Here is a 26,033-nt window from a genome sequence, read left to right as displayed (position 1 = left end):
TGTCATCTTAGCAAACATAAGGCGATTGCATGTGTGTGCATATGCCTGTGTGTGTGTGTGTGTGTGTGTGTGTGTGTGTATGTATGTGCAGATGAAAGGCTCTCTGTATTGTGATAGTTAACTTGAGATTTGAGAGAGAGAGCGAGAGAGAGAGAGAGAGAGAGAGAGAGAGAGAGAGAGAATGAGAGAGAGATATAGAGTGAGAGAGGGAGGGAGAGAGAAAGAGAAGGAGATTAATTCCCTCAGTAATCCTTACAGAATCAGAGAGATAGAGAGAGAGAGAGAGAGAGAGAGAGAGAGAGAGAGAGAGAGAGAGAGAGAGTGGTTAAAAAAGAGAGGAAAATAAAGAATATAAAGAAAGTAGAGAAGAGGGGAAGACCAAAGAGAGAGAGGAAGAGATAGACAGAGAAAGAATGTAGAGAGAGAGAGAGACAGAGACAGAGAGAGAGAGAGAGAGAGAGAGAGAGAGAGAGAGACGGGGGGATAGAGAGAGAGAGAGAAAGAATGTATAAGTGTGTATGAGAGAGAGAGAGAGAGAGAGAGAGAGAGAGAGAGAGAGAGAGGGAAAGAAATAGAGAAAGAGAGGGGGGAATAGAGAGAGAGAGAGGGGGGAAGAAATAGAGAGGGGGGGATAGAGAGAGAGAGGGGGATAGAGAGAGAGGGGGGAATAGAGAGAGAGAGAGAGAGAGAGAGAGAGAGAGAGAATGTATAAGTGTGTATGAGAGAGAGAGAGAGAGAGAGAGAGAGAGGGGAGAAAAAGAGAGAGAGAGAAAGAAATATATATATATATATATATAAAGAGAGAGGGGGGAAGAAATAGAGAGAGAGAGAGAGAGAGAGAGAGAGAGAGAATGTATAAGTGTGTATGAGAGAGAGAGGGGGGAATAGAGAGAGAGAGAGAGAGAGAGAGAGAGAGAGGGGGGGATAGAGAGAGAGAGAGAGAGAGAGTGAGAGAGAAAGAGAGAGGGAAAGAAATAGAGAGAGAGAATGTATAAGTGTGTATGAGAGAGAGAGAGAGAGAGAGAGAGAGAGAGAGAGAGAGAGAGAGAGAAAGTTTAAGGGAGAAAGAACAGAGACAGAAATAAAGAGTGTGTGTCCAAGAAAGACAGAAATTGAGAAAGCGCCTAAAAAAAGAGAGAAAGCAAGCCAGAGAAAGAGAGCGAGAGAGCGAGAGAGTTAGCCTGACTGTGTGAGAGAAGTGAGGGTGAGGGAGGGGCGTGGCTGTGGAATGCCCAGCAGGTCATGTGACTGTTTACATCTGAGGGGAACAGAGGAGAGGCATGAGTGTGTGAGCAGCGCAGCAGAGAACGCACACATACACACACACACATACACACACACGCTCACACTCATTCTCCGACATGTAGGCTTTCCGAGCACCACACTACGCACACACGCACACACACACACACACACAAACACACAGCACACAGAGGCAGCAGAAGGATGGAGCAGAGAATAGGACACAGTCTGTACCCTGACAGCCCCCCCAGCAGACCCCGAGATGTGCTGGTCAAATCAGGTAAGAAAGCCCACTGCACCACAGCACACAGCACCAGCCTCGGATCTACTGCTGCTGTACTCAGAGGGGCTAAGTGGGCAGCGAGGTTAGGGTCAGAGCCGCGGGAGTGACCGGATCGTGTGCCGAGTGTGTCCATCTGTCCAGTTTGAACAGGCTGTTGCTGGACTTCATGTGCCAAAGTCAAGCCCACTGATGCAGATTGCGCTTCAGTTCCAGCACGGATTATGGTGGGATTGGAAAAGCTGGAGTTAGGCGGAAAAGTGTCTTTCTATGGTAAACCAGGAAGGAACATCAGCAGCAAGAGCAGGAGGGGTCTATACACTTCTGATGGCTCCTCAGGGTTCCTAGTTCTGGGAGGAACTTTTATCTGGAGCAGAACTTTTATGGTATCATGGTGGTTATTTAAGCTTTACACACTCCCACACGCACTTCTTCAGACAACTGACCGGTTCTTTAGGGAACCACAAGTGGTTCTTCGACACTCTTTTAGCAAAAAGGCTTCACTGTAGAACCAGAAACCATCAATCGCAAACCTGCCATACAGTCGGAGGTGTTCCAAGGCTTGTACCAACAGCAGAACCCTTTCTGGCGCCTGTATAGAACCATTTATTAAACAGACCCAAATACAACAGGTTCCTCATTGGACACTGTTAGCCACATGGTTCTGTACTAAAAAAAGTTATTTGACTTATTTAACAATAATAGCGGAACCCTGTTTGGTAATAGAACCGTCAAAAAAGTAACTTCAAAGGTTCTGTTGTAAAGATGATGCTTCTATATGGTTCACGACAACTCAAAGAACCACTCAGATGGTTCGAAAAACCTCTTCGACTGGTTAAATGGTTCATCTCTATGGAAGAAGACGTTTTGTAGATGTTCTTGATAGAAATGGTTCTATATAGCACTGAAAAATGTTCCACTATGGTTGCAAGTCGAAGAATTCTTATCTTAAGTGTACGCGGAATCATTTTTCAAAAGGTTCTTTGAAGTACTAGATCAAGGTGATGAGGTGATGAAGGTGATTTCATCATTAAAGTGATCATTTGAGTTGTTAAGGTTGTGTATCTAACCATTAGCTTCACTAAACAACCTTCAAAGAACCTTTTTATGTAAGTGTAGAGAAGAACAACATGCCTATGTAAAGAACCATTTATGTATTCATGTGGTTCTTTGAGTTGCCATGGTGGTCAGCACAACCATTGACATTGCTAAAGAACCCATGGGGAACCGTCGTCTATTACATTTAGGGTATTCTGAAGAACCATTATTTTTAAGAGTATATGGTATTTATTGCCATTTTCTAAAGAACCCAGTCATGTATATAACCATGAATGTAGCTAAAGAACCATTAAAGAACCTCCTTTTCAAAGAGTTTATGGCATTTATGGCATCATACTGTTTAGAACCATTAGCTTATGAAAAACCAGTATCAAATGAAGAACCACTGAGGATCCACCTTCTTTATGAGTTTATGATATTTATTGCCATAGTCTAAAGAACCCTATACTGTATACAGCCATGCATTTGGCTAAAGAACCATTGAAGAACCTCCTTTTTAAAGAGTTTATGGCATTTAGGGCATCATTCCAATGGAGCCCATATTGATCTGTATAACCAGTATCTTTACTAAAGAACCTCTAAGGATCCGCCTTCTCTAACAGTATATGGTATTCATAGCCATACCCCAGAGAACCCTGACTTTTGCTACAGAACCTATGAAGAACCACCTTTCTAAGAAGGTATGGCATTTATGTCATTACTCCAAAGAACCCTATACTGTATATACTGTATATCTGCTATTTTGCTGAGGAACCCTTAAAGAACTGCTTCTTCTTCTAACAGTAGATGGTATTGATGGCATTGCCCCAGTGCCTTTATTTGAATATTTTGAAGAATAATATACTGGCTGATACCCAACAAAGAACAGTTCTAGACAAAGAAAGAGTCAGTATAAAGGAGAACTGGTGAAAACCGAAAGTGTGTATGGTGGGACGCTGGGTCTCAGCTTCCTCCCACTCTGTTGCTCCTGTCGTTTTGGGCCTCTGTGTCAGCAGGCACTTCAGGGAACACCTAAGAGTTAATCATTAAAATTTCAGCTTCAAAACAAAAATCTTCCCTGAATGGTTGACAGAGTTCAGGCGTTCCTACGTACACACCACCCTCCACAAACACAAGCTTCAGAGTAGAGAACTTCAGGGTAGAGAACCCAGAACAGTCTGTAAACGAAAGCTAGGACTAGAACTCACTGGAGTAAACATTAAAGTCCATCAGAGAAGACCTGCAGAATTCCCTCCAGTGCACATAGAGCGTTCCTCCACCCTCCGCACCGCCAGGCTATCTTCTTTCACAATTGTGGCTTTAATTTTCCACCAGTCTGGTGTTTACTTTTGCAGAAAAGAAGCACAAGGTTCATGTAGGCTGTTCTGGCCGGCCACGGGTGGCCTCTAATAAAGGGCACTGTGCATATTTGCACAGCCATCTGAGGAAGTGCGGTCAGTTCTAGCTCACCTTCCAGCAACACATGGCACTGGAGTTTTCTTAGTTTTCTCCATGAAGAAATCTGATATACACTATATGGACAAAAGTATTGGGACACACCTCCTAATTTATACAGGTGTATAGCTCACTGAATTCCAGCATTACCATTGTAATACTATTGTGAGTGGTATTACTGAAAAGTGGAAGCGTTTAGGAACCACAGCAACTGAGTCGTGAAGTGGTAGACCATGAGAAAGTTACAGAGCCGGGTCAGGGCAGAGTGCTGCTGAAGCACATAGGCAGAAAAGTCTCCGACCCTCTGCTGACTCAATAACTGCAGAGAGGGGGACCAACCTATAGATTTAGAACTGGATGTCATAAAAGCTCCTGTAGGTGTAATGTGTAGCTGTAATGTGTCCCAATACTTCTGTCTGTTATTGCATAGATATATGTAGGTAATACTGTACATATTGGACACATGCATTACTGCACCGGTGATTTAGCCTACTGTACAACCCTGTATTAGTATAATGACAACTGCAACTGAAATAATATATGAATTATTCATATATTTTTGATTAATAGGTATATATATATTTATTTGTGTGTGTGTATAAATGTAAGAAAGTATATAAGTATATGAGTAATATATTGTTGCTGTCGGGGGGAAAACCTGGTTTTTTTTCTGCACTTTTTTAACACAATCTGATAGTTTCAGCATAATTTCATACTGAATGGACCAAAGAAATGCCCCAAAATGAATTGGGATAACATATTTTTACATTGACTTCCATTATAAGTGGAGAAGGTTTATACCATTGCCATTTTCAGGTTTGTTTGTTTTTTGCATGACAACGACGACATGTATATGTATGATCCTGGGCATGGGAGCACTTCCATGATGCTTTGAGTGCCTTTTGGGGTCATATTCAGCTTTACGAAATGCCACATTGTGTAGTCTGTGGTCTAAGGGATGTCCTGGTGTGGTTGGGTGGGATTTTGGGGGAATTTTCAGCGCTCACACTGCACACTGTCAGCCAGGCTTAAGCTTGCTTCTGAATGGGGCTGTAACCCTTTGTGATTCATATATATATATATTGATATCAGCTAAATATAAGCCCTCTATATTTTTGTGAAGTCGGCCCTGCATCTGTAGATGGTGTTGGCTTGGTTCTTACACAGCTTTTCTAATGCTAATACCTCGTCCGAGCTCCAGCCTCAATTCTGTGGTTTGCCAAGGGTCAGCATTCAGAGTGGATTATGGGAAAATGGCCCCCTGTCCCCCTCACACACACACACACACACACACACACACACACACACACACACATGCCTGCTTTTCCCCACCCCATTTCCTCCCTCACATGGGAGAACTGCAATTCTGGACATCCCCAGAGATTGCTGACGTTGCCATGACAACAGCCAGGGCTCTGTTTGTATACAATCGGAGGAGGAAATAAACTGCCTCAAAAAGGGAGCTTTAAAGGCCCGCGTGTCAGCGGCTGAAGCTGGAGTGATATAACACTGTACTAAATAATCACCTCTCACAGCCTCAGCAGAACCGGCGGTGAGTTACAGAAGCAGGGCTGAACACGGTCACGCAGAATGTGGACTGGTTTTATTGGCCAAGTGAGAGATCACTCACAATGATGTGTGTGAGAAGTACCTTTAAATTGGTAAAGACCCTTTAGGTTTTTCAAGGGAAGGTTTCACACACACACACACACACACATACCTGGTCTGGCCAGGTTAGTGTTAGGAGTCTTTCCCAAGAACTCTAACTGGTGTAGTGTGCTTGACTTGCCTAGATGGGGAATTGAACCATTGCCTGCCACGGGGAAAGTGGTGTTGGTACCCACTATATACTACAATCAACCAAAGTTGCATATAAACATTTACTGTACATTTCAGAGCACAAGTCCAGTTTGCTTTCTGAATTTGCCCTAATATACAAATAAATAAAGCAATAAATAGTACTTCTTGTGCCAATTTTGTTTATTAATTTGTTTATTCATTTATTTTTTTATTTTTGCAATATTTAAAATGACACTACTAGATATGCTTTAGACTGTGCAGAAGTGTGTTCCCTGTATAGGACGTGAACTTACACATGGATTTACAACATGTCATAACTCAATTCTGGGAGAGGGGCCACACCCCAAACTCCTCCTCCTATATATATATATATATCCCCTATACTTTTACCTCACCTTCGTGATAAACCATGCGTATACTACAGCTACAAGGGGGGCTCGGCTTCACGCACCTACCTCGAACCCACCCTGAACTCCAGCCTCCCTGGTCCAGCTCCCCCAGGCATGGTCCACACTAGCAAATTTACACTTAACATCAAAAATGCATGTAAAAGTCCAGGGTACCCAAACTTTTGCATGAGCTGATATACTATATTGCACAAAAAAGGGGTTCCACTATTTTCCACTATGCCAATACTATACAGAATCCTTTTCACTTTTGTGAAGTGCTACAAAAGGGCCTTTGAGCGATGCCATAGAAGAACCATTTTTGGTTCCATAAAGAACCGCTTTTGATGCGTGTGAGAAGAACCTTAAAATAAAAAAATACACATTGTTCTCTGGAAAAAGGTTGTTCTATGGCATAGCTGAAGGAACCTTTTGTAGAACCGCAATACTGGTTCCTACAGTATCTGTGAGGAGCTCCACCTGAAGTTCAGAATCACAAAGAAGTGAAATCGAATTAACGTTCAGCCGTTCCTGGAAACGGACCTGGTCTGGCCAGGTCTTTCTCTCCTGAACACGTTAAATGACTCACAAGGTCGTCAGGGAGACGGCTAAATGTATTACAGCCATAAAACGGCAGGATATTAACTTTCAGATCAGATGCAGAAAGCTCTCTACCTCTGCCCTGCATGTCATAGATATTGAATCAATGAGAACATGGATCCTGCTGCAGAGGAACAGTCGATACACTGGAAGATCTAGTTACTTGTTTCTCTTCCTCTTTTTTTTTTTGGCTCTCTTGCTCCGTCTTCTACCCCATCTCATGATCTGTCTTACTTTCTCGCTCATACACACATACACACACTCAGCAACTCCCTCCTCACAAGCGTTGATTGCAATACATGGGCTTGTCAGCGCTGCTTAAGAGAGACCACATTCCATTAATGCCCACCCCCACCCCCACCCCACCACTCTGCTTTACAACCACAAAGGCTTATGTAGTCTACCTGGCTATGCTGTGTTTTCACATATCTGAGTGCTTAGGTTTTATCACATTACATTTAGGGGACTTGAACATTGTCTCACTGATGCAGATTTTTTGGGACTAATTACTGATAATATCAAATAATCAAATAATCAAAGAATCTTATTCATCCACTCGCAAATTGTCCTTCTATTGTCCGACTATGGGCAGCATTAAGAGTACCCAGTAAGTCCTGGGATGAGAACTGTCAACCTTCTGGTTGCTCAACCACCTTTCTTACCACTTGGCTTTCACTTCTGAAAAGCATGGCCCTTAGCAATAGGAGGTTAAGCACCTTGCCTAAAGGCATAATTATGAGTGTAAATTCAGTCTTGGGATTTGACCTGACATCCTTTTGGTTTCTCACTCACCTTTCTCTTCTTACCACTTGGCTATCACTTTTAAAATGCATGGCCTTGAGCAATAGGAGGTTAGGCACCTTGCCCAAAGGCACAATTAAGTGCCAATTCAGTCCTGGGATTTGACCTGACCACCTTCTGGTTGCTCACCCACTTGTTTCACCAGGTTACCACATTAAACAGCAGTGCCTGGGCCACAGAGGTGTTAAGCATCTTGCTCAATGGCACAATCAGGAGTACCTGTTTATTTCTGGGATTTAAACTCGCAACCTTCCAGTTGCTCGCCTACCTGGCTATCACTTTTAAACTGCACAGTCTGGGCCAATAAGAGCTTAAGCACCTTATCCAAGGGAACAATTAGAAGTATCCTTTTAGTTCTGGGATTTGAACTGACATCCTCTTGGCTGCTCACTTTTTTTTTTTTTACCACTTGGCTATCATTTTTAAACAGCACAACCTGGGGCAAGGGGAAGTCAAGCATGTTTTCCAAAGGTACAATTAAGAATACCAGTTCAGTCCTGGGATTTGAACTGACATCCTTCTGATTGCTTCACTGACCTCTTTTAACACTTGGAAACCAATTTTGGGGCCTGGCTCTACAACATCATAGCCTTGGGCAGTGGGAGGTTAAGCACCTTGCCCAAGGGCACAATCAGGAGTACCCAGTCAGTCATGGAATTTGAACTGACAACCCACTGGTTGCTCACTTAGCTCCCTTACTACAAGTCTACCACTTTTGGGTCCCTAAATACTTTCCAATAGGTAATATTTTAGAGAATCTTTTGTTGTTAGTGTTTGCAAATGTGTATGTGTGGGTATAAACAACCTTTTGGAAATGACTTTCATGTAAAGATTTTTCAAAGAACCCATAAATTTACCTATATTCCAAACTAGAAATATAGAAATATAGATAAGTGATACCATTCTATAACCATTTGTGGAACCCACTTATGTTTTACAGTGTATGTCAATAAATCTGTGTAACCATAATACCAGCCAATGATATAATAGTCAGGTCCATCCCATTTGCTCTGACCTTATTAGCTTCATCTGACCCTCAATGAACCGAGTGTAAAGCTCTAATCTTTGAAGCTAGAAAATTAGGAAGTGTGAGCCAGCATCCTATCAGGGATGTCAGCTGGGTATAGGTACAGCACTGTTCGTTTTGGCTCCACTTATGCAGATGGATTAAATCTGTTACATCTTACAGATTCTGGAGAATTCAACAGCTCTTGGTCTCAAGCCTAGGAATGGCATGCACTGCATGGTTCTGTTCTTTTCTTTGTCCTAACAGTCTAAAGTCAAGCCTTAAAGGTCTTGATAGTTATCTGGCAAATTGAATGAGGTGTGTTGGAGAAGGGAAAACGCAAAAAACGACTGGGATCAAGAGACAAGGGTTTAGGTGCTAATTTGGGTATCTATGGTTTAGGAGAAAAAAGCCATCTTCTCTGATTACATGTAACCATTTAGCTTTGTCCTACTTAAAGCTTTTGTCCCATCTGCAGGTATCATCACCCGGGATCAAAGGGTTAAGTCTTTTTCCTCAAGGATACAATGGTAGTGGCTAGCTGTGACCAATCCCATGACCTCTTGAGTATTAGCCAAATTCTCCAGTCACTGAACAAGCACCACACAAAGTTCACAAACCTACCGTAACAATTCTAAATAGCTGAACTGGGCTTCCTATAACTTACCGTTACATCATTACTCATCTTTTCCAAGACGTCTCTTCAGATTTTCTCATCCACTATCATCTTTCTCCTCCCATACCACAATCTGATTTGCAGGCCCTGCTGGTCTGAAGTCTATTGTGGTGCTGGTTTTAATATTAAATAGTGGAGATGGTCTCTGGTTCCTCCTCAAAACCCTGCCATTGTTCCAATCTGGCCTAGGAGAATATGACACCTGATCTTTTTCCACTGTCACTCCGCTAAGGATCGCTTCACCTTTGAGCTTTCCGTTTATAAAGGGGTGAAGGAGCCTGCAGTGTTCTTGGGCCTGTTGGGTTCCATCAGGCAAAAGGGCAAGGCCAGGCTGGCTGTCAGGAGCACCGTAGTCAGTCAATTAGACTAGAGTTCAGCACAGTCATGTGCACCAGCTGTTAAAATGGAACATTATGGACTACTTCATCGTGTTTGGTGGCCTAGCTTTTTAAAATGACCATTTTACAGTGAGGTTGATATCTTAGAAACGACTCTGACTGACATCCCTGCCAACAACTGATGTTTCATAGGCCCTAAAATAGAACCTTGTGGGACTCAACCAAACCTGCACAGTAATTTCTGCATTACGATCAATAACTGAATAATAAACCAGTGTTCAGTGGGTTAATGATTTCCCTATACAGCAACCTACCGCTCTATAAGGACACACAGTAGCTTGTTAGATGCCTGGTGTTTGGATGTACAAATTGCAGGCTTCAGAAGACAGGAAATAGATCTCAGGAATTTCCTCCAGAAAGGAACACAAACAGTCGGAAGACGATTATTGTTCACCAGCTTTGTCTGTCGCCATCTCTCTTTCTTTTTCTCTGCCTTTCACTTTCACTCACGTAATGCCAGCTAATGTTGAATCACTCACATTCAGGCCTTCCTTTCGTTACCTACCAACTCCTACATGCTTCCACTGCAGGGATCACTTTCTGACCCAATGCACAGCAACAAGCAATCTTTGAAGCCATCCTGTGGTATCTGGCACCAAGACGTTAGCAGTTGTGAGGTGGGGCCTCCATGGATGTCATCAGTAAGCCTTAGGTGCTCATGACTCATGACTTTTGGTCCCACTTTTGGTAGAACCCTATCACTGCATACTAGGACCACACCACAAGATCTGCCAGATGTTCTAGCCTTCACAATTTAGTTCTGGTTAAAGTGTCTCAGATTCTTATGCTTGCCCATTTTGTCCTGCATCCAGAACATCAATTTGAAGAACTGACTGGTCACTTGCTGCCTATTATGTAGATCCCATCCCTTGACTGGTGCCATTGTAACCAAATAATCAGTGCTAGTTCCCTCAGCTGTCAGTGGGTTTAATGTTAAAAAATGAACATCAGCTGATTCTCAGCATTACGCTACTCAGGTCAAATCCTACCAACATCCGTGTGTTTGCTTCTGGCTGGGTGCGTTATGATACAGTAACTGGGCCTTATTGTGGCTACAGATCATTTAATATGGCCTAATCTACTTGCTGTCTATCTGTTGATCTTCTAATCCTCTCCTCTTGAAAAATAAGAAAGGTATTATGAACTCCATTCAAGCTCACCTCATAACACACACTGACAGCTCTCTGCCTATCTGAGATTAAATTCTGTACAGTTCATCAATGCTGCAGTTTTTGGCAGGAATGCCTTACGTTACGAGTATTATTGCATAACATAATGAAGCCTCTCTCTCTCTGTCTCTCTCTCTCTCTTTCTCTCTCCAGCCTCAGCATATGCAGATATCCAGTGGGAGCAGCCTCATCAGCCTGATGGGCCACGCAGGGACCCGCTGCGTTACCCACACAGAGACATCCTCCCGGTGGCCAGCTACGCCCCTCAGCCGGATTATATGGAGGGGGACGATGATCTCATCAAGCCCAAAAAGCTGATTAATCCAGTGAAAGCCTCTAAAAGCCACCAGGAGCTCCACCGAGAGCTGCTCATGAACCACAAACGGTATGAGGACATGCACCAGGCTAGGGCTGAAACGAATGATTTTATCAGTTCATCGATTAGCCTGAGGCAGACATCTTCAGATTACTTTCCAATGAGGCCTCCCCTTCCTAGGTTCCTGGGATTATGAGATAGGTATACATTGGACGCATTTAGACTGGTGAGAGCAAGTGTGTGCCACCGCAGGGTGATATCTACCTTTTTCATACCGTCTCAAAATATTAGCCAGGCGTGCTAATATTGTCCCTGGGTGGGTACAATCCATACAATCCCATCCTGCCTTATTTTAAAATCAGAAAATGGCCAAATACAATGATCAGTTTCCTTGCAGGGTGACAAAGTGATGTTAAACCGTCAATCTGACCATTACAACTGTTAAACTGCTCTGAATCAGGAGAGCAAAGCATCCCGTTTAGACGAGAATAACTCGAGCGACTGGTGACTGATGATCGTTGCTGTTGAAAAAAACGAAAGGTGGTTTGAAAGATTTTCCCGTTGGATTTGGATCTATAGCCCACTCACTAAGATAGCTTAACTAGCTCAGCTACAGCTCCACCAAGCATCAGACGGCCTAGTGCAGCTGCTCTGCTGACTAACTGCTGACCTACCGACACAAGTGATCATAAAAACTGGTGTCTGAGAGCGAAGTCGAGCGACTGGCATTGGGAGGAACAGAACGGCGAAATGAGAGACTGGTTCTGCTGTGTTTGGACGCGTAGCCACTATCGAGGCCTAGATACGTTAGCTAGCGGGCTAAACACGTGTGTAAATACGTGTGCAACTGCAGTTATGCCGGGCCTACCTTTGCTCTTAAAAATGGCTTGGTGGAGTGCATGCAGTGATAGCATAGAACAACCGGTCCAGCGGTCGCAATGTCTTTAGTGTCTTCAATGTCTTCAAGGTCCTTCCTTGAATGTCCAATGTCAAATTCTTTCCTTTTTTCCTCAAATTTGATTCTGCCAATTAACCCACCCGTTCGTAGCACACCCCTAGCGCTAACAATGCTCCCGACACAAGGAGGGTAAGGACTTAACAGGTCTCCACAGCACAGAGCGTGTTCTAGTTAACTTGGGCTCAGATCATCTACGTTTAGAGGATAAGGCCTCATATCTGAGAGCGCAGAGTTGGGTGAATGGTCTCAGGAGTGTTTTCAACTAGAGGTGTTTGAGGCGCATTTAGCAGACCGGTTCATCCAGGCTTGCTTGCTCCATCTTTCAGTTGAACTCAGCATTGCTAAACTTGCAACTACGATGGCCTTGTTTTTTTTTCACCACCTGTTTACAGAGCATGATCTTACCAATCAGTGATCACCCACAGCGCCCCCAACCTGTGGCTCTTTTAAATGCACATGGAGGAATTAGCCTATTTGGCCAGAAGTTCAATCTCCAAAGCTTAAAGTCTTCCAGTTCCAGTGCAAGCCATGTCAGTTAGCCCGATATCTTTGACCCCCCACCTCCTTTGCAACTTGACTGCATTTGACACCACAGTTCCACATTTGCCAGTTCACTGGCTGTCCTTCTTTAGAGCACTTATGGTAGGTACTGACCACTGCATACTGGCAACACCCAAGTGCCCAGTCAGACACTGTCATTACAGGTACAGACGATATGCACAGACATGCTTAGTTCCACTGTCGACCCCCATCTCTGTTCCTCTGTACCACCTCATACCATTATCCATATAGCTCCATTATCTCCAAAGCTGTTGAACCCAATGCTACATGTGTTGCTACAGATCACTAAAGAGGTCAACACAAGCCCTCACTTAGAAGCTCTGTCGTGGCTCTGTAATGGAAATTAGGCAAAAGAGGCCCTTAGTAATGATGTGAGAGTGAAGATATGAACCTCAGTTTGAGCAGCTGCTGTAAACTCTTAGCTGAGCTCAGTGGGGGAGCACTGCAGGAACAGCCATGCTCCGGTCTGTACAGCTGTGTATACAAAAGCAACACTCACCCACAAGTATATACACACCTTCACACACAGGATATTTACATAGCTACGTAAATCACACAGCGTCACAGATGATCTTTAGACACATTTGCTGATGCAGGATGCTCATATGTGTGCAACTGCAGTTATGCCGGGCCTACCTTTGCTCTTAAAAATGGCTTGGTGGAGTGCATGCAGTGATAGCATAGAACAACCGGTCCAGCGGTCGCAATGTCTTTAGTGTCTTCAATGTCTTCAAGGTCCTTCCTTGAATGTCCAATGTCAAAGTTTTTCCTTTTTTCCTCAAATTTGATTCTGCCAATTAACCCACCCGTTCGTAGCACACCCCTAGCGCTAACAATGCTCCCGACACAAGGAGGGTAAGGACTTAACAGGTCTCCTCCAATACAAGCAAAGCCAGCCCACACACCACCGCCGCCAATGCAGCACTGCCAGGCAGCCTACACTCTCAGAAGAAAAGCGGCCTATGCCAGCCAAGAGTGGTGAGGGGAGAGAGCGCCATCTACCCCCTGGTGCGGCCAGTTGTGCTCTCCCAGACTCCGGCTGCTGATGGCAAAGCATTATGGCGCAAACATATGTTTTAATTGCTATGTAAAATGACCAGTAATCTAGACAACGTCTATAAATTAAGATGTAAACAATGGTGAAAAGGTAACATTACAATTATTGGGGACTATTTTTAGTAGTTTTAGCACACCCTGCATGTATCCCTCCACCATGAATGTAATGAAAGACCTAATGCCTCTCATTTATCGCAAAACAGCGTAAAACAAATGTATAGTAAGACAATATCTCAGGTAATAGGCAGTGTGTTCATGGCCTTTTGTGATGACCATGTGATGTGATGTGGCTATGGGATTATGAGAAGATTACCAAAATGTAATAAATCGGTCTTTTACGCCATGTTAGTTTGTGCCTCGCTCTCCTCCAGAAGAAGACCAGCAGGCCTCCACTCTGTTTATCTTCTTTGCTGGGTCTCTCCAAGAGTTCAGGAATAGTTCTCTGAATAAGTGCTCTGAATACAAGGCTCATAGTTGCCTGGTAACTGCCAGCTACAATGCCTCTCCTCCCAAAGCCTGCGATGGCAGTTAGCGGCTAAAGCGCCACATTCAGAACACACTGTCCCCCCCTGTGTGGGGACCGGGACAACTAAAGCCCCTCCAACTGGCCAACAGAGGCAGCTTTATCCCCTCACTCTCCAGCCATTCTGCTCGGTCATAGCTACCCTTTAAGGAGGGGTTTAAAGGCCCCCAGTCAGCCAGACGAGAGCACTTCTAAAGACAGTAGCTCTGTTCAGCTCTCTCTCTCTCTCTCTCTCTTTCCCACTGTCCACTCCCCGGACTGACCATGTGTTGTGCTAATGCTTTCGGGACGGAGGCCCTCGTCGAAAGCTGCCCAGCAATGCTTGTGTAGCATTTCTATAACACGAGAGTCAGCCACCAAAGCTGCTTCGATTAAAAGAGTCTCTTGAGTGCTATTTAAGGATCCCTTGGTATAGGTCTTAGCCAGCAAGGAGCAATTTGCAGGCTAGGTTTGAGTCAGCTCAATAAGGCTCTCACCTTTGCTTAAGCTCCTGCGCTTGCTCTCATTAATGAGGGGCATAGAAACACTGATGTAGCTTAAGGTAGCTGACACTGTTCTTTAATTGTTCTGAATTCACACAGGTCACGCATAGTTCTTTTAGAACAGATTTGGTTGATTAGCCGAGGCTTGGTGGTGTCTGGAGTTTTCTTCTAGAGTTTTACACTGAAGTTAGTGTTTGTTTTTTTTTTATGTATTATGTAAAACATCCACATTTCTTATTTATTTTTTTAAAAATACCCTAAAAAAATTCTCTGCATTTTGGGATTTTTGAGAATTTTGTGGAAGGATGATTTTTAAAATAAGGTAAGGTGCACGTATTTGTCACTGTACTATATACAGCAAAATGTGTCCTCCGCATTTAACCCATCTGTGGTAGTGAACACACACACTAGTGAACTAGGGGCAGTGAGTACACACACCCAGAGCAGTGGGCAGCTAACTCCAGCATCCATGGAGCAGAGAGGGTAAAGGGTCTTGCTCAAGGGCCCAACAGCGGCAGCTTGCCTTGCCCGGGAATCAAACCCACAACCCGGCGCTCTAACTGCTGAGCCACCACTGCCCCTAAATAGCTGCTGTCTGAACAACACTTTGTTCTGCTTTAGCTTCAGAAACGCCTGTCCATAGATCTATAAGGTTCAGTTTGGGACCCTCTAGTGGTTCTTGGTGATGATTGGCACCATTTGCACCATGTAAACACCTCACAATGAGAGCAAGCCAGGAGAAAGTACAGCCTTTTTAGTTTTTTTAAAAAGCTACAATTCAAATATAGCCTTCAGCTAACACATGATAAACCTGGGGAAAAACTGCCAACCTGCTCCTCTAAGATGGGCCGCAGTAAGGAGTGTGAATGGGAGAGGCAGCTCAGGAGTGGCTCAGGAGTGTTTGCCAAAGGCTTTTACAATGGCGAGTAGGATGGGTGAGGTACCGGGTGCGATATTCCAGGCGCTGCATTAAAAAGTGAGCTGGCTCTGTGCCATGGTTGTCATTAGGCAGGTATCTGTTTGGACACTGTAGTTGTTTTGGCCCTGAAAGACCTCAGAGAGGACAGTCCATCCACGGAAGGCACTCCACAGGGAGGTAGAGAGAGAGCCCGAGAGAGATAAAAGCAACAGGTTATAGTCTGCGGCCCGAGTGGCAGAAGAAGTGGGTCACTGACTGAATGGCGTCTATCTCTCTTCTCTAACCCTCGCTAGATAAGCTTTTCTACGTCCCAGGGACACACTGGGTCTTTAGAGTTTACAGGAAACAGAAGAAGACAAAAAAACTGACAACATCAATGCAGGAAAGAAGCCACTCTGTCAGTCACTTGGTTCTCCCTTCACGCTCACGTTGCTCGCTTTGGCAATGGCTTGCGTTCACTGGCTGAGCGTCAAAGGTTCTAGCTTTAACCAACGAGCATGATTTAGCTGTTGCTTCTCACCGGATGGTGTTGCGCTCCTCTTGTTGTGTTCTCTCTGTACAATGTTAGCAAGCTGATTGCGATTGAGATTGAGGCCAGGTTAGCTTTTAGCCTTTCGCAGGTGCTTCCAGTCTTACCAGTAAATAGATAAACCAGCGCTGTCCCTTCTGATGTGAGTTTAGCTCCAGTTTGGTGCAGCTGAGTTTTTTGAGCCCAGTTGAGCCCTGTTTTCGAGGGAGCAGGCAATGGAGTGAAGAAATGGTAAAAGCTAGCACCATTTAGCATTAGCTTTTAGCCTTGCACAGATCCTCATTTGCTCCCATTGGCTTTTATTTCATTGCATGGTGCGTTTGCGGACACTGGCACAGGAAAAGCCGTAGTTCCTGTACTAACCCGTAGTCCCACTTCTAGGAGAGGTAGTTGGGCTGGGCCCTCTGTGTAAACCCAGTTTTTGGGTGGAGGACCTTTTTCTTTAGGCAGGCAGTGAAATGTGCTATTTCATGCCAATATAAAGGTTGTTCAACTGAACTGGGAAGGTTTACTCAGAAAAATAGCCTTAGTTTGTATCAGCTAGGTTCCAAAAATTTTAGATACTACTAAATTCTAAACTCAGTATGGAGACCACAGTACTCTGCAGTACACTTAGCCCAAGGACTCTTGGAAGTGGTGGGGGTCGGCGAAGACTGAGGGTCGGCGTTTGAAGACAGCGAGTGTTGGACTCTGCTGTTCAGACACCCAGGGGAAGTTCGTTCCACCACTTCGGCGCTAGGACAGAGAAAAGCCTGGATGCTTGTCTTCTATGGATCTTAAGGGATGGCGGGTCGAGCCGAGCCGTACTTGAAGCTCAAAGGGCTCTTGGTGCAGATCGGCTTTTGACCATTACCATCATTCATCACATTCATCAATGTTTAACAGTATTACCCTGCTCCTGAACCTTGACTAAGAACAGATGCGGTGTATAGATTACAGTAGGAAAGGGTCGATAGCAGTGCTGTGAGCGTAGTGCAAATTCTGCAAATAGCCAGTACTGTGACCACCTGGGGGACCATTTGGGGAGGAAGGGTGTCGATTTTGTACTTTTTGACATGATCTGAATCTGGCAGTTGTTCTTCACATAGTGTCAGAAGTTCATGATGAATGGACTGTCTTTTTTACCTTTGACTTCTATTGAAAGTCTCCTGTGAAGTTTTCTTTCCCTTTTTGGAGATACAAGGCTCTTGCGTGACAGCAACAGTGTATAATTTGGTCTGGAGGATGGGAGTTAAGTGAGTGAATGTGAGTGGATGGGGGCGGCTGTGTCTCTAACTCACCTCATTAATCGCTGCTTTGTTTGTTTGTTACTGCTGCCATGTCTTCCCGGTTTTGACGGACACCACATAAATTAGGAGGGATGCTAATTACAATGTGGCACACACACACACAAACACACACACACACACACTGTTTTCCCACTTCTGAGCATCCGTGATGGCACCTCCCTGTGGAGGAAACAGACTCACACCTAATTTAATTAGCAATCAGCGAGGGAGTGTCTGTGTGGGTGTGTAGGCCTATGTGCGTGCGAGCGAGTGTGTTTCCAGCAGTACTCTAATCCCCCGGAAAGAGTGGTCTCCTGATCAGAGGGGTGACATCAGAGTTGACATCAGAGTCTTCAACGAGTTCACGCAGGCCATCGCTAATCTCTAGCCAGAGTGTTTTGGTGGAGCCTACAGCCAGTGCGCTCAGTACACAGAGTGAGAGATCTCAGTCCCAGGTCTCCAAAGACACATGTTCTGGTCAGGGCATGAAGAATGACCATCTCCACATGCTCCTGTTTCTGTACGTAACTGTAGCACTACCATCCAACTGCCACCGTGGTCGTTCTTCCTCAGATCTGTCCTGTGCCCTTCTCTCGAGCGCTCAACTCTGCTAAAGCATGGCCACAGTGCCATCTGCTGGATGAAGGATGAAAAGCTTTACTGACCCATTGTGTTCTATGAAAGAACTGTGTATACAACTGATTGGGCCAGAGAATATTGTTGATAGTCCTGGATTCACTGTATTCAATCCCACTCTGTCTAGAATTCCATTTTTCCAATTCTGTTCCATTCCACAGAATATTCTACACAAGTCGTCCCATTCCTTCATATTCAGCTGCAATCTATTCCATTCTATTGTGCTCTATTCATTTCTTACATCCCAGCTTATGCCACAGAATATTCAGTGCAGTTAGGTCTCATTCAGTGCGATTTCATTCAATTCCATTCCATTCATAATGAAGCCATTGAGTATTTTGTTCTATTGTTTTCCATTAGATTTCATTCTTAATTCTACTGTAGAATATTGGGCACAGCCCTGTGTCCCATTCAACTCCACTTAATTCCATTCTGTCCTGATCCATTGCTAATTATGCCACAGCTTATTGCACACAAACCTTGTTCCATTGTATGTCATCTCATTCGTAATTATACTGTTGAATATTTTATACAGCCCCACGGGCCATTCCATTCAATTCCATTCCATTTTATTAAATTCAATTCAGTTCCGTTCTGTTCCGTTCCATCCCGTCCCGTCCCGTCCCGTCCCGTCCCATTCAATTCAATTCAATTCAATTCAATTCAATTCAATTTCATTCCATTCCATTCCATTCCATCCCATCCCATTCAATTCAATTCAATTCAATTCAATTCAATTCAATTCAATTCAATTCCATTCCGCCCCATCCTATTCTATTTCATCCTATCCCATTAAATTCCATTCAATTCCATCCCATCCCATCCCATCCCATTCAGTTCAATTCAATTCAATTCAATTCCGCCCCATCCCATTCTGTTTCATCCCAACCCATCCCATTCCATTCTATTCCATTCAATTCAATTCCATTCTTAATTTTACCATAGAATACAGTCCCTTCAATTCCATTACATTCCATGTCTAATTATGCCATGGGTTATTGCACACAAATGTGATTCTATTGTATTCCATTCTATTCCATTTCATTCTTAATTATATTATAGAATATTGTGCACAACCCTGTATCCAATTCCATTCCATTTCATTCCAATCAATTCCACTTAATTCCATTCTGTTCCATTTCATTCTATTCTATTCCCAATTATTTGTTCTGTTGCATTCCATTCCATCTCATGATTCATTATACTATATAATATTCTACACAGCTCTTTATTCCATCCCATTCAATTCCATTTAGTTCCATTCCATTCTGTTCACTTCCATTCAATTCTATTGCTAATTACACAATATGATATTTCACACAAATATGATTCCATTGTATTCCGTTTCATTCTTAATTATACCAAAGAATATTGTACACAGCCCTGTGCTCCAGTCAACTCCATTCTATTCTATTCCTTTCTGTTTTATTCCATTCAAGTTCATTCAGTTCAATGTTCAAATCAGTTCCCAATTATGCTATTATGAACAGGACTAGCGTACCCAGCCTTGGCTCTGCTGTACACCACATTTCTCAACTCAACTCAAATGCATCCCATTCTGTCTCTAACAGGGGTGTGGAGAACAAGCCGGAGCTCCAGCGTGTGCTGGAGCAGAGGAAGAGGGAGCAGATGATTAAACAGAGGAAGCTGGAGGAGGAGGCCAGGAGGAAGATTTCCCCACTGGAGCAGGAGCTCCTCAAGAGGCACAAGAAACTAGAGGAGGTACGAGGTGATCTGTGAACATACCACTTACACAAATAGAGAGGTCGGAGTGGAGCAGTAATAAGAGCACAGGGACATCCTTAACATCTAATCCCTCACATCTAATTTTGGAGTAAGCAAGGTGAATCATGAGGTTGAGCAGCAGAAGCCTGTACTCGCCATTGTGGATCATCCCTGCATACCTGTGTATGTGTGTGTGTGTTTTACAGCTGGAGCAGGAGCAGGAACGTCAGGAGGAATGCTCTCGCAGCGCCCCAGAGTTCATCAAGGTAAAAGAGAACCTGAGGAGAACATCATTCACGAGCTCCGGAGAGAAGGAGGTGTAAGGAGGCGGGAGAAGCTCTTGGAGGCGTTTGGTACCTCTCACCCAATAACATAGAGATCGACCGCACTGCTGTGCTTCTCTCTAACTCTCTCCGCCTCACACACACTCGGTTCCACTGGACAAAACGTTCTCTTCCCCCGAAAACCCAGAAGACAGAGTCCTCAAGCCAGCCTCTGTAGTGAGGACAGGAACGTGTCTCATTGAGAAAGCGAGGGGGACTTGCCTCTTCTCCAAGTTATTTCTTTCACAGCAGGCGTGATGGTGTCCGGAGACGAACTTTGGGAGGAAGTCATGAATGTGTGAGGGGTGGGCAGCTGTCTCGGGGCTGTCAGACAATGGAGTGACCAGGGTTCCAGAGAGCCACACTTTGAGACAGAGGTGCAAAGGCAGAGGTGGATTTGATTAACCTTTAACATTGTTAAATACAGACAATCCGAAAACTCTATCAGTATTAACCCTTTCTTTGTGGTCTCCCATCTGCCAAATCTACTGTAGGTCCCTTAAACATTTGAGGAATCAATGCTATAGTATAACACCAATGTAAAAGTACTGACCCTCTATCTAATCTAACACAAAACATGCATGTTGATCGGCACGTCACTTTTTTGCTCTGAAATAGAAGCACTAATATGGATTTCCATCATTTTGCATTAAGATACTGGGCCCTATCTTACACCATGAGCGAGGTGCATCACGATGCTCATTGCTATCTTACACCCCGAAAAGTCTGTTTTCACGCATAGTTAAAATAGCAACAGTGCTTGTGAATATATCTACGCTGATGGGTGTGGTGGTCTCGAAATGACGGGTGTTCAGGTCAATGTCTGGTGTATTGCTGTGTATCTTGGCATCAGAAAACACAGGAGCTCCTCTAACTGAAAACAACCTAGGCGGACGTCAACAGTCAGACGTTCGTTGCTATCTTGGCAGTGAATTGTCAACACAGGTGCGTGCAGCCCAACGCTTGTACACCCCCCCACGCTTTACACCACTGAAATAGCAATCCGCCAAAGTCAGACCGTACCTGGCTCTTAAAGGGAACGGCGATAGACATGCTGATTAGTTTATTGCTGCACGTTACGCCCAAAACAACACACCCATGATTAACTAAGAGACTTAGTACATGGCTTTTTGCACATTGACAGCAGTGCAAGGCATACTTTTCCCATTGTTGCGATAGCAAAGACCACTAAAATAGGGCCCAATGAATGATACCACAATACAGTGCAAGACTTAAGAATTAAGAATTGACACGTGAGGAGAAAACTCTTATATTTTTACTGTGATTACATAAAACATTTGCAACAGTTTTATCGCTGTTATGTAACATGATATCACATAAAAAAAAGATATGTAACAATCGACATCAACACCACTTTTGCCCTTAAATCAAACCACTAATGTTAGAGATGGTACGATACCACTTTTTCTTTTCTGATATCAATACCGATATTTCAATATTTTTTTTAGCTATCTTTAAAAAACTACTAAGCCTTCAAATGAAAATAATATCTTCTGGTTAATTCAATAGTTAATAGAGTGTTGTAGGGTGGAATTTACAGTGGTTGCAATAGGAACCAGGAGTTGATATCTGCAAAGCTAATACAGCCATTTTTATTTACTATCCAAACCCACAAGAGGAGTAGTGCTAAATATGGGGGGCTCCAAGTGGTCTAGTGGACCAGCCCGGGGTCATGCTGCTTTGCCATTAGCATTGATGGCACTTCCTCCCCACATCACTTCTAGAGTGATGTTGGTCAGCACAGGCATCTGGATTGGGTAATGGGCCTCACGATTTGGGTAGAAAATGTGGTAAAATGAAATAAATAAATTTCAAAAATCGTGCTAAATATAAAAACATTTAATAGTTTTCTTTGGGAACTATTTGGCCTTATAGATCCCTGCATGTGCCCCTCCACCATGTGTTTTAGGCTTAAGGTATTACTAAATCATCATAAAGCAAAGTCTAAGGCATCAAATTTGTGTAAATATTTTAGGGGGATCTTTTTTGATGCATCTAGACGTCTGATTTCTGGTTCAACCTCTGCTGACCCTAATCGATACCGGTACTGTATCATAACCTGTAACTGAGAGATCCATTCATCATTTCGTCAGGTGTAGGTAATGAACGAAACCGCATGTCTGTGCAAGACTTGTCTGCTAAGAATCGACACAAGCTGAGAAAAACTAGTCGTTACTGTGAGACCATACTGAACTGGTGATAGTCCTGCTATCGGACAGTGCTAATCGCTTGACCACAGGGAAAAAGAATGTATTTTGTGGAGACAGGGTGGAGCTGGTCTGTTTGTCTCCAATCTTTTAATCAGTGCCTTTCTGAGAGAGAGCGAACAAACCTGACTGTTACTGCATTCCAATCAATATTAGATCACTATAGACTATAAACTTGTTTCATATAGTTATACCCAGCAGGTATCAGACCTCTGTTTGATGTCCGAAAGACGTTGGACTGTAACATCTGACAGATGTTGAATTCTCGTTGTAAATTAAAACTGTGTTGACGTCAAGACCCAACATTGTATATATGTTGAACTTTGGTTGGAAATCAAAGTCACAGAATTTGTCAAAAACCAACACTTGGTTGACATGAAGCTGCAACATTAGATAGACGTTCAATTTGGTTTGAAAGTCAAAGTCACATACCCAACAAAAAACAACACTAGGTTGACATCCAACCTCCAACATCATACAGATGTTAAATTTGCATTGGAAATTAAAGTTAAAAACCCACCAAAAAAACAGTGCTGGGTTTACATTAAGCTCAAACATTAGACAGATGTTGAATTCTGGTTAGAAATGAGTGACATATCTGTCAAAAACCAACATGGACTTGACATCAACCCCACAGCATTGTACAGATGTTGAATTTTAGTTGGAAATTAAAGATAAATAACCACAAAAAACAGTAATGGGTTGACATCAAGCTCAAACATTAGACAGATGTTTAATTTGGCTTGGAAATTAGTCAAAATCTGCCAAACTAACATCAGTTAACTTCAACCTCCAACGTTGTACAGATGTTGACATTTGGTTGAAAATCAAGGCCACATATTTGTCAAAAACCCACACTAGCTCCAACGTTAGAAAAATGTTGAAATTTCGGTGGGAAGTTATATATCTGCCAGAAACAAGTACTGGGTCAATAAAACATTATCACCAGCTGTCGACACTATTCTACGACGAATTGACGTTGACAATAGACGTTGTCCTGACTTTCGAATTTTAATCACGTCAACACCTACATTCAGCCAGACAACAACGTCTGTCAACATTGGTGGCCAGCTGGGTAGCTATGCCAGATGTAGGTGAAATCCTGTAGCATGTATGCAGTGTGTGCATGAGTATGTGTGTCTGTGTGTGTGTGATGTATGTTTGAGAGAAGAGTGTGATAGATGCATTTTCCAGCTGTTAATTACAATCTGAAACTAGGATAATCAATCACTGGTAGAGGAAAGTTCACACTGATCACACTGACTACACATGTATATCTGCACGACAAACTTACAGCTCTGACTTTACTTCCTAATTTGCTGTTTCTGATACATTATATCAATATTTTTAGCAGCACTTATAAAAAATGACTTCAGATCCTATGGGTTTTAAAGCACAACTGTAATTGGAATTTGCCTTTAATGATCTTTAAAGCCATTGAAAATAACAATCAGTTTCACAGATTTGATATGTTTGTATTGTAATCTGATTTTTGTTGTTATTGTTTATTGCTTTTTTTTCTTTTCTTTTGTCTGTAACATTTTAGTAGCTTTAAATCATGACACTTTGTTATCAAGGGAAGGCGCATATACGTATACACTTTACTGTAAAAAAACGACAAAAGAAGTGTTATAACTTTGTATAAAAATAAACTGACTAATACAATAATTGACTAGAATGTATATTTATTATGCACTACTACTATTTATCTACTACTATTCTATGTATTTTACAGTGTTCCTTGTTGTCACTGGTTGGCTGTTTTCTTTTTTTTTCACTCCTCTGTGAAAATATCATATAGGTTTTCTGAGTGGCGCAACTGTCTAAGTGTTGGTCCTATCACAGGGAGATTGTAAAAAAAAAGCAATGCCACAGCAGAACCACACTTGGTTTAGTAAGGAATCATGTTTGAGGATGTTTAATAGGAAAAGAAGTTTAAAGGTTTAAAGAACCAAGCTAGAGGTTCTTCCCTCAAATGTTTTCGGAATCAAAAGTGGTTCCTCTATATTCCTCTATAAAATAAATGTGTCCTACACTGAGATAAATAACTGATCAGCACAGTGATTTATCAGTCTACTCAGGCTTTAGTAGAGCTCAGGACCACTGAGATAAATAACTGATCAGCACAGTGATTTATCAGTCTACTCAGACTTTAGTAGAGCTCAGGACCACTGAGATAAATAACTGATCAGCACAGTGATTTATCAGTCTACTCAGGCTTTAGCAGAGCTCAGTAACACTGAGATAAATAACTGATCAGCACAGTGATTTATCAGTCTACTCAGGCTTTAGTAGAGCTCAGGACCACTGAGATAAATAACTGATCAGCACAGTGATTTATCAGTCTACTCAGGCTTTAGTAGAGCTCAGTAACACTGAGATAAATAACTGATCAGCACAGTGATTTATCAGTCTACTCAGGCTTTAGTAGAGCTCAGGACCACTGAGATAAATAACTGATCAGCACAGTGATTTATCAGTCTACTCAGGCTTTAGTAGAGCTTAGTAACACTGAGATAAATAACTGATCAGCACAGTGATTTATCAGTCTACTCAGGCTTTAGCAGAGCTCAGTAACACTGAGATAAATAACTGATCAGCACAGTGATTTATCAGTCTACTCAGGCTTTAGTAGAGCTGAGTAACACTGAGATAAATAACTGATCAGCACAGTGATTTATCAGTCTACTCAGGCTTTAGTAGAGCTGAGTAACACTGAGATAAATAACTGATCAGCACAGTGATTTATCAGTCTACTCAGGCTTTAGTAGAGCTCAGTAACACTGAGATAAATAACTGATCAGCAAATAGTGTTATTATTATTAATTAGTGGGTAAGTATTCTTAGTGGCTCCCTCGCACACATACACTAAACTTGTTCCATCTACTTACACAACCTAGTTTACAATGAGCTATCGAGTTCAGCGTTAGCCCCGTTTGCTCCCTTTAAACCTGCCAGGCATCCAGCAGTTGGTGGAGGAGTGAAGAATGGCAGCTTCCTGCGTGCAGAATTTCGCGAACCTCCAAAGTGAAACCGTAGAGAATAATGGGGTTGTGGCACGAATCTCAAGCAGCCTGTTGCACCAAAAGCTTGCAAGGGAACACCAGCGGCTGGCACGAATCAGCAAGGAACACACAGTACATGGCAGATCCCATTCGGGGGTTATCATGGTCAGTTTCTAATGGCTCTTCAGCGAGGCGTTTTCAACCGATGGAACTTCTCCATCTTTGCCTTCTGTCCAGGTTCTCGATGGCTTCTTAATTAGACGAGGAGGTAACAGTATCCCCTGACTCACAAGACCCTTTGTCCACGAAAGCACTCTATCCACCTCCAATCTGTATAATCCCTAAGAATCTTCAGGATCCGATTTGTCGCGCTCTAGTAAACAAGGGCTAAATTGTTTGAGGTGGGACGCTGCTGAACCTGAACTGAACGATGGCACACCTGAACTAGCACAGGTAACTGAGCCACGCCGGTATCTAGATGCAGCACAGGTGTGAGGCAAGCACTACTGGTCTAAAGAAGAACAGTCACTGCTGCACGTTTATCCCACCAGTGCGTCCATTAGCTCAGAGGTTCCCATCCCTGCTCCTGAAGCAGTGCCCCTGCAGTCTTAAAAGTGGGTTGTGGATGTGAACGACTGCTGGACCCCTGGTTG

General features: G+C 43.2%; 1 protein-coding gene across 1 annotated transcript; it reads left to right on the top strand.

Annotated features, from left to right (window-relative positions):
• Positions 1 to 1,239: 1,239 nt before the first annotated feature.
• LOC140542950 (protein FAM107B) lies at positions 1,240 to 24,043 on the top strand. The gene is made up of 4 exons (XM_072665914.1): positions 1,240 to 1,522; positions 11,005 to 11,236; positions 19,671 to 19,821; positions 20,031 to 24,043. Exons 1-4 carry the CDS (start codon positions 1,447 to 1,449, stop codon positions 20,145 to 20,147), a joined length of 576 nt encoding a protein of 191 aa, XP_072522015.1. The 5' UTR covers positions 1,240 to 1,446; the 3' UTR covers positions 20,148 to 24,043.
• The last annotated feature ends 1,990 nt before the right edge of the window (positions 24,044 to 26,033 follow it).

Source organism: Salminus brasiliensis, chromosome 21 (assembly GCF_030463535.1).
Source record: "Salminus brasiliensis chromosome 21, fSalBra1.hap2, whole genome shotgun sequence".
Classification (NCBI taxonomy): domain Eukaryota; kingdom Metazoa; phylum Chordata; class Actinopteri; order Characiformes; family Bryconidae; genus Salminus; species Salminus brasiliensis.
This window is presented reverse-complemented; position numbering and strand designations above follow the sequence as displayed.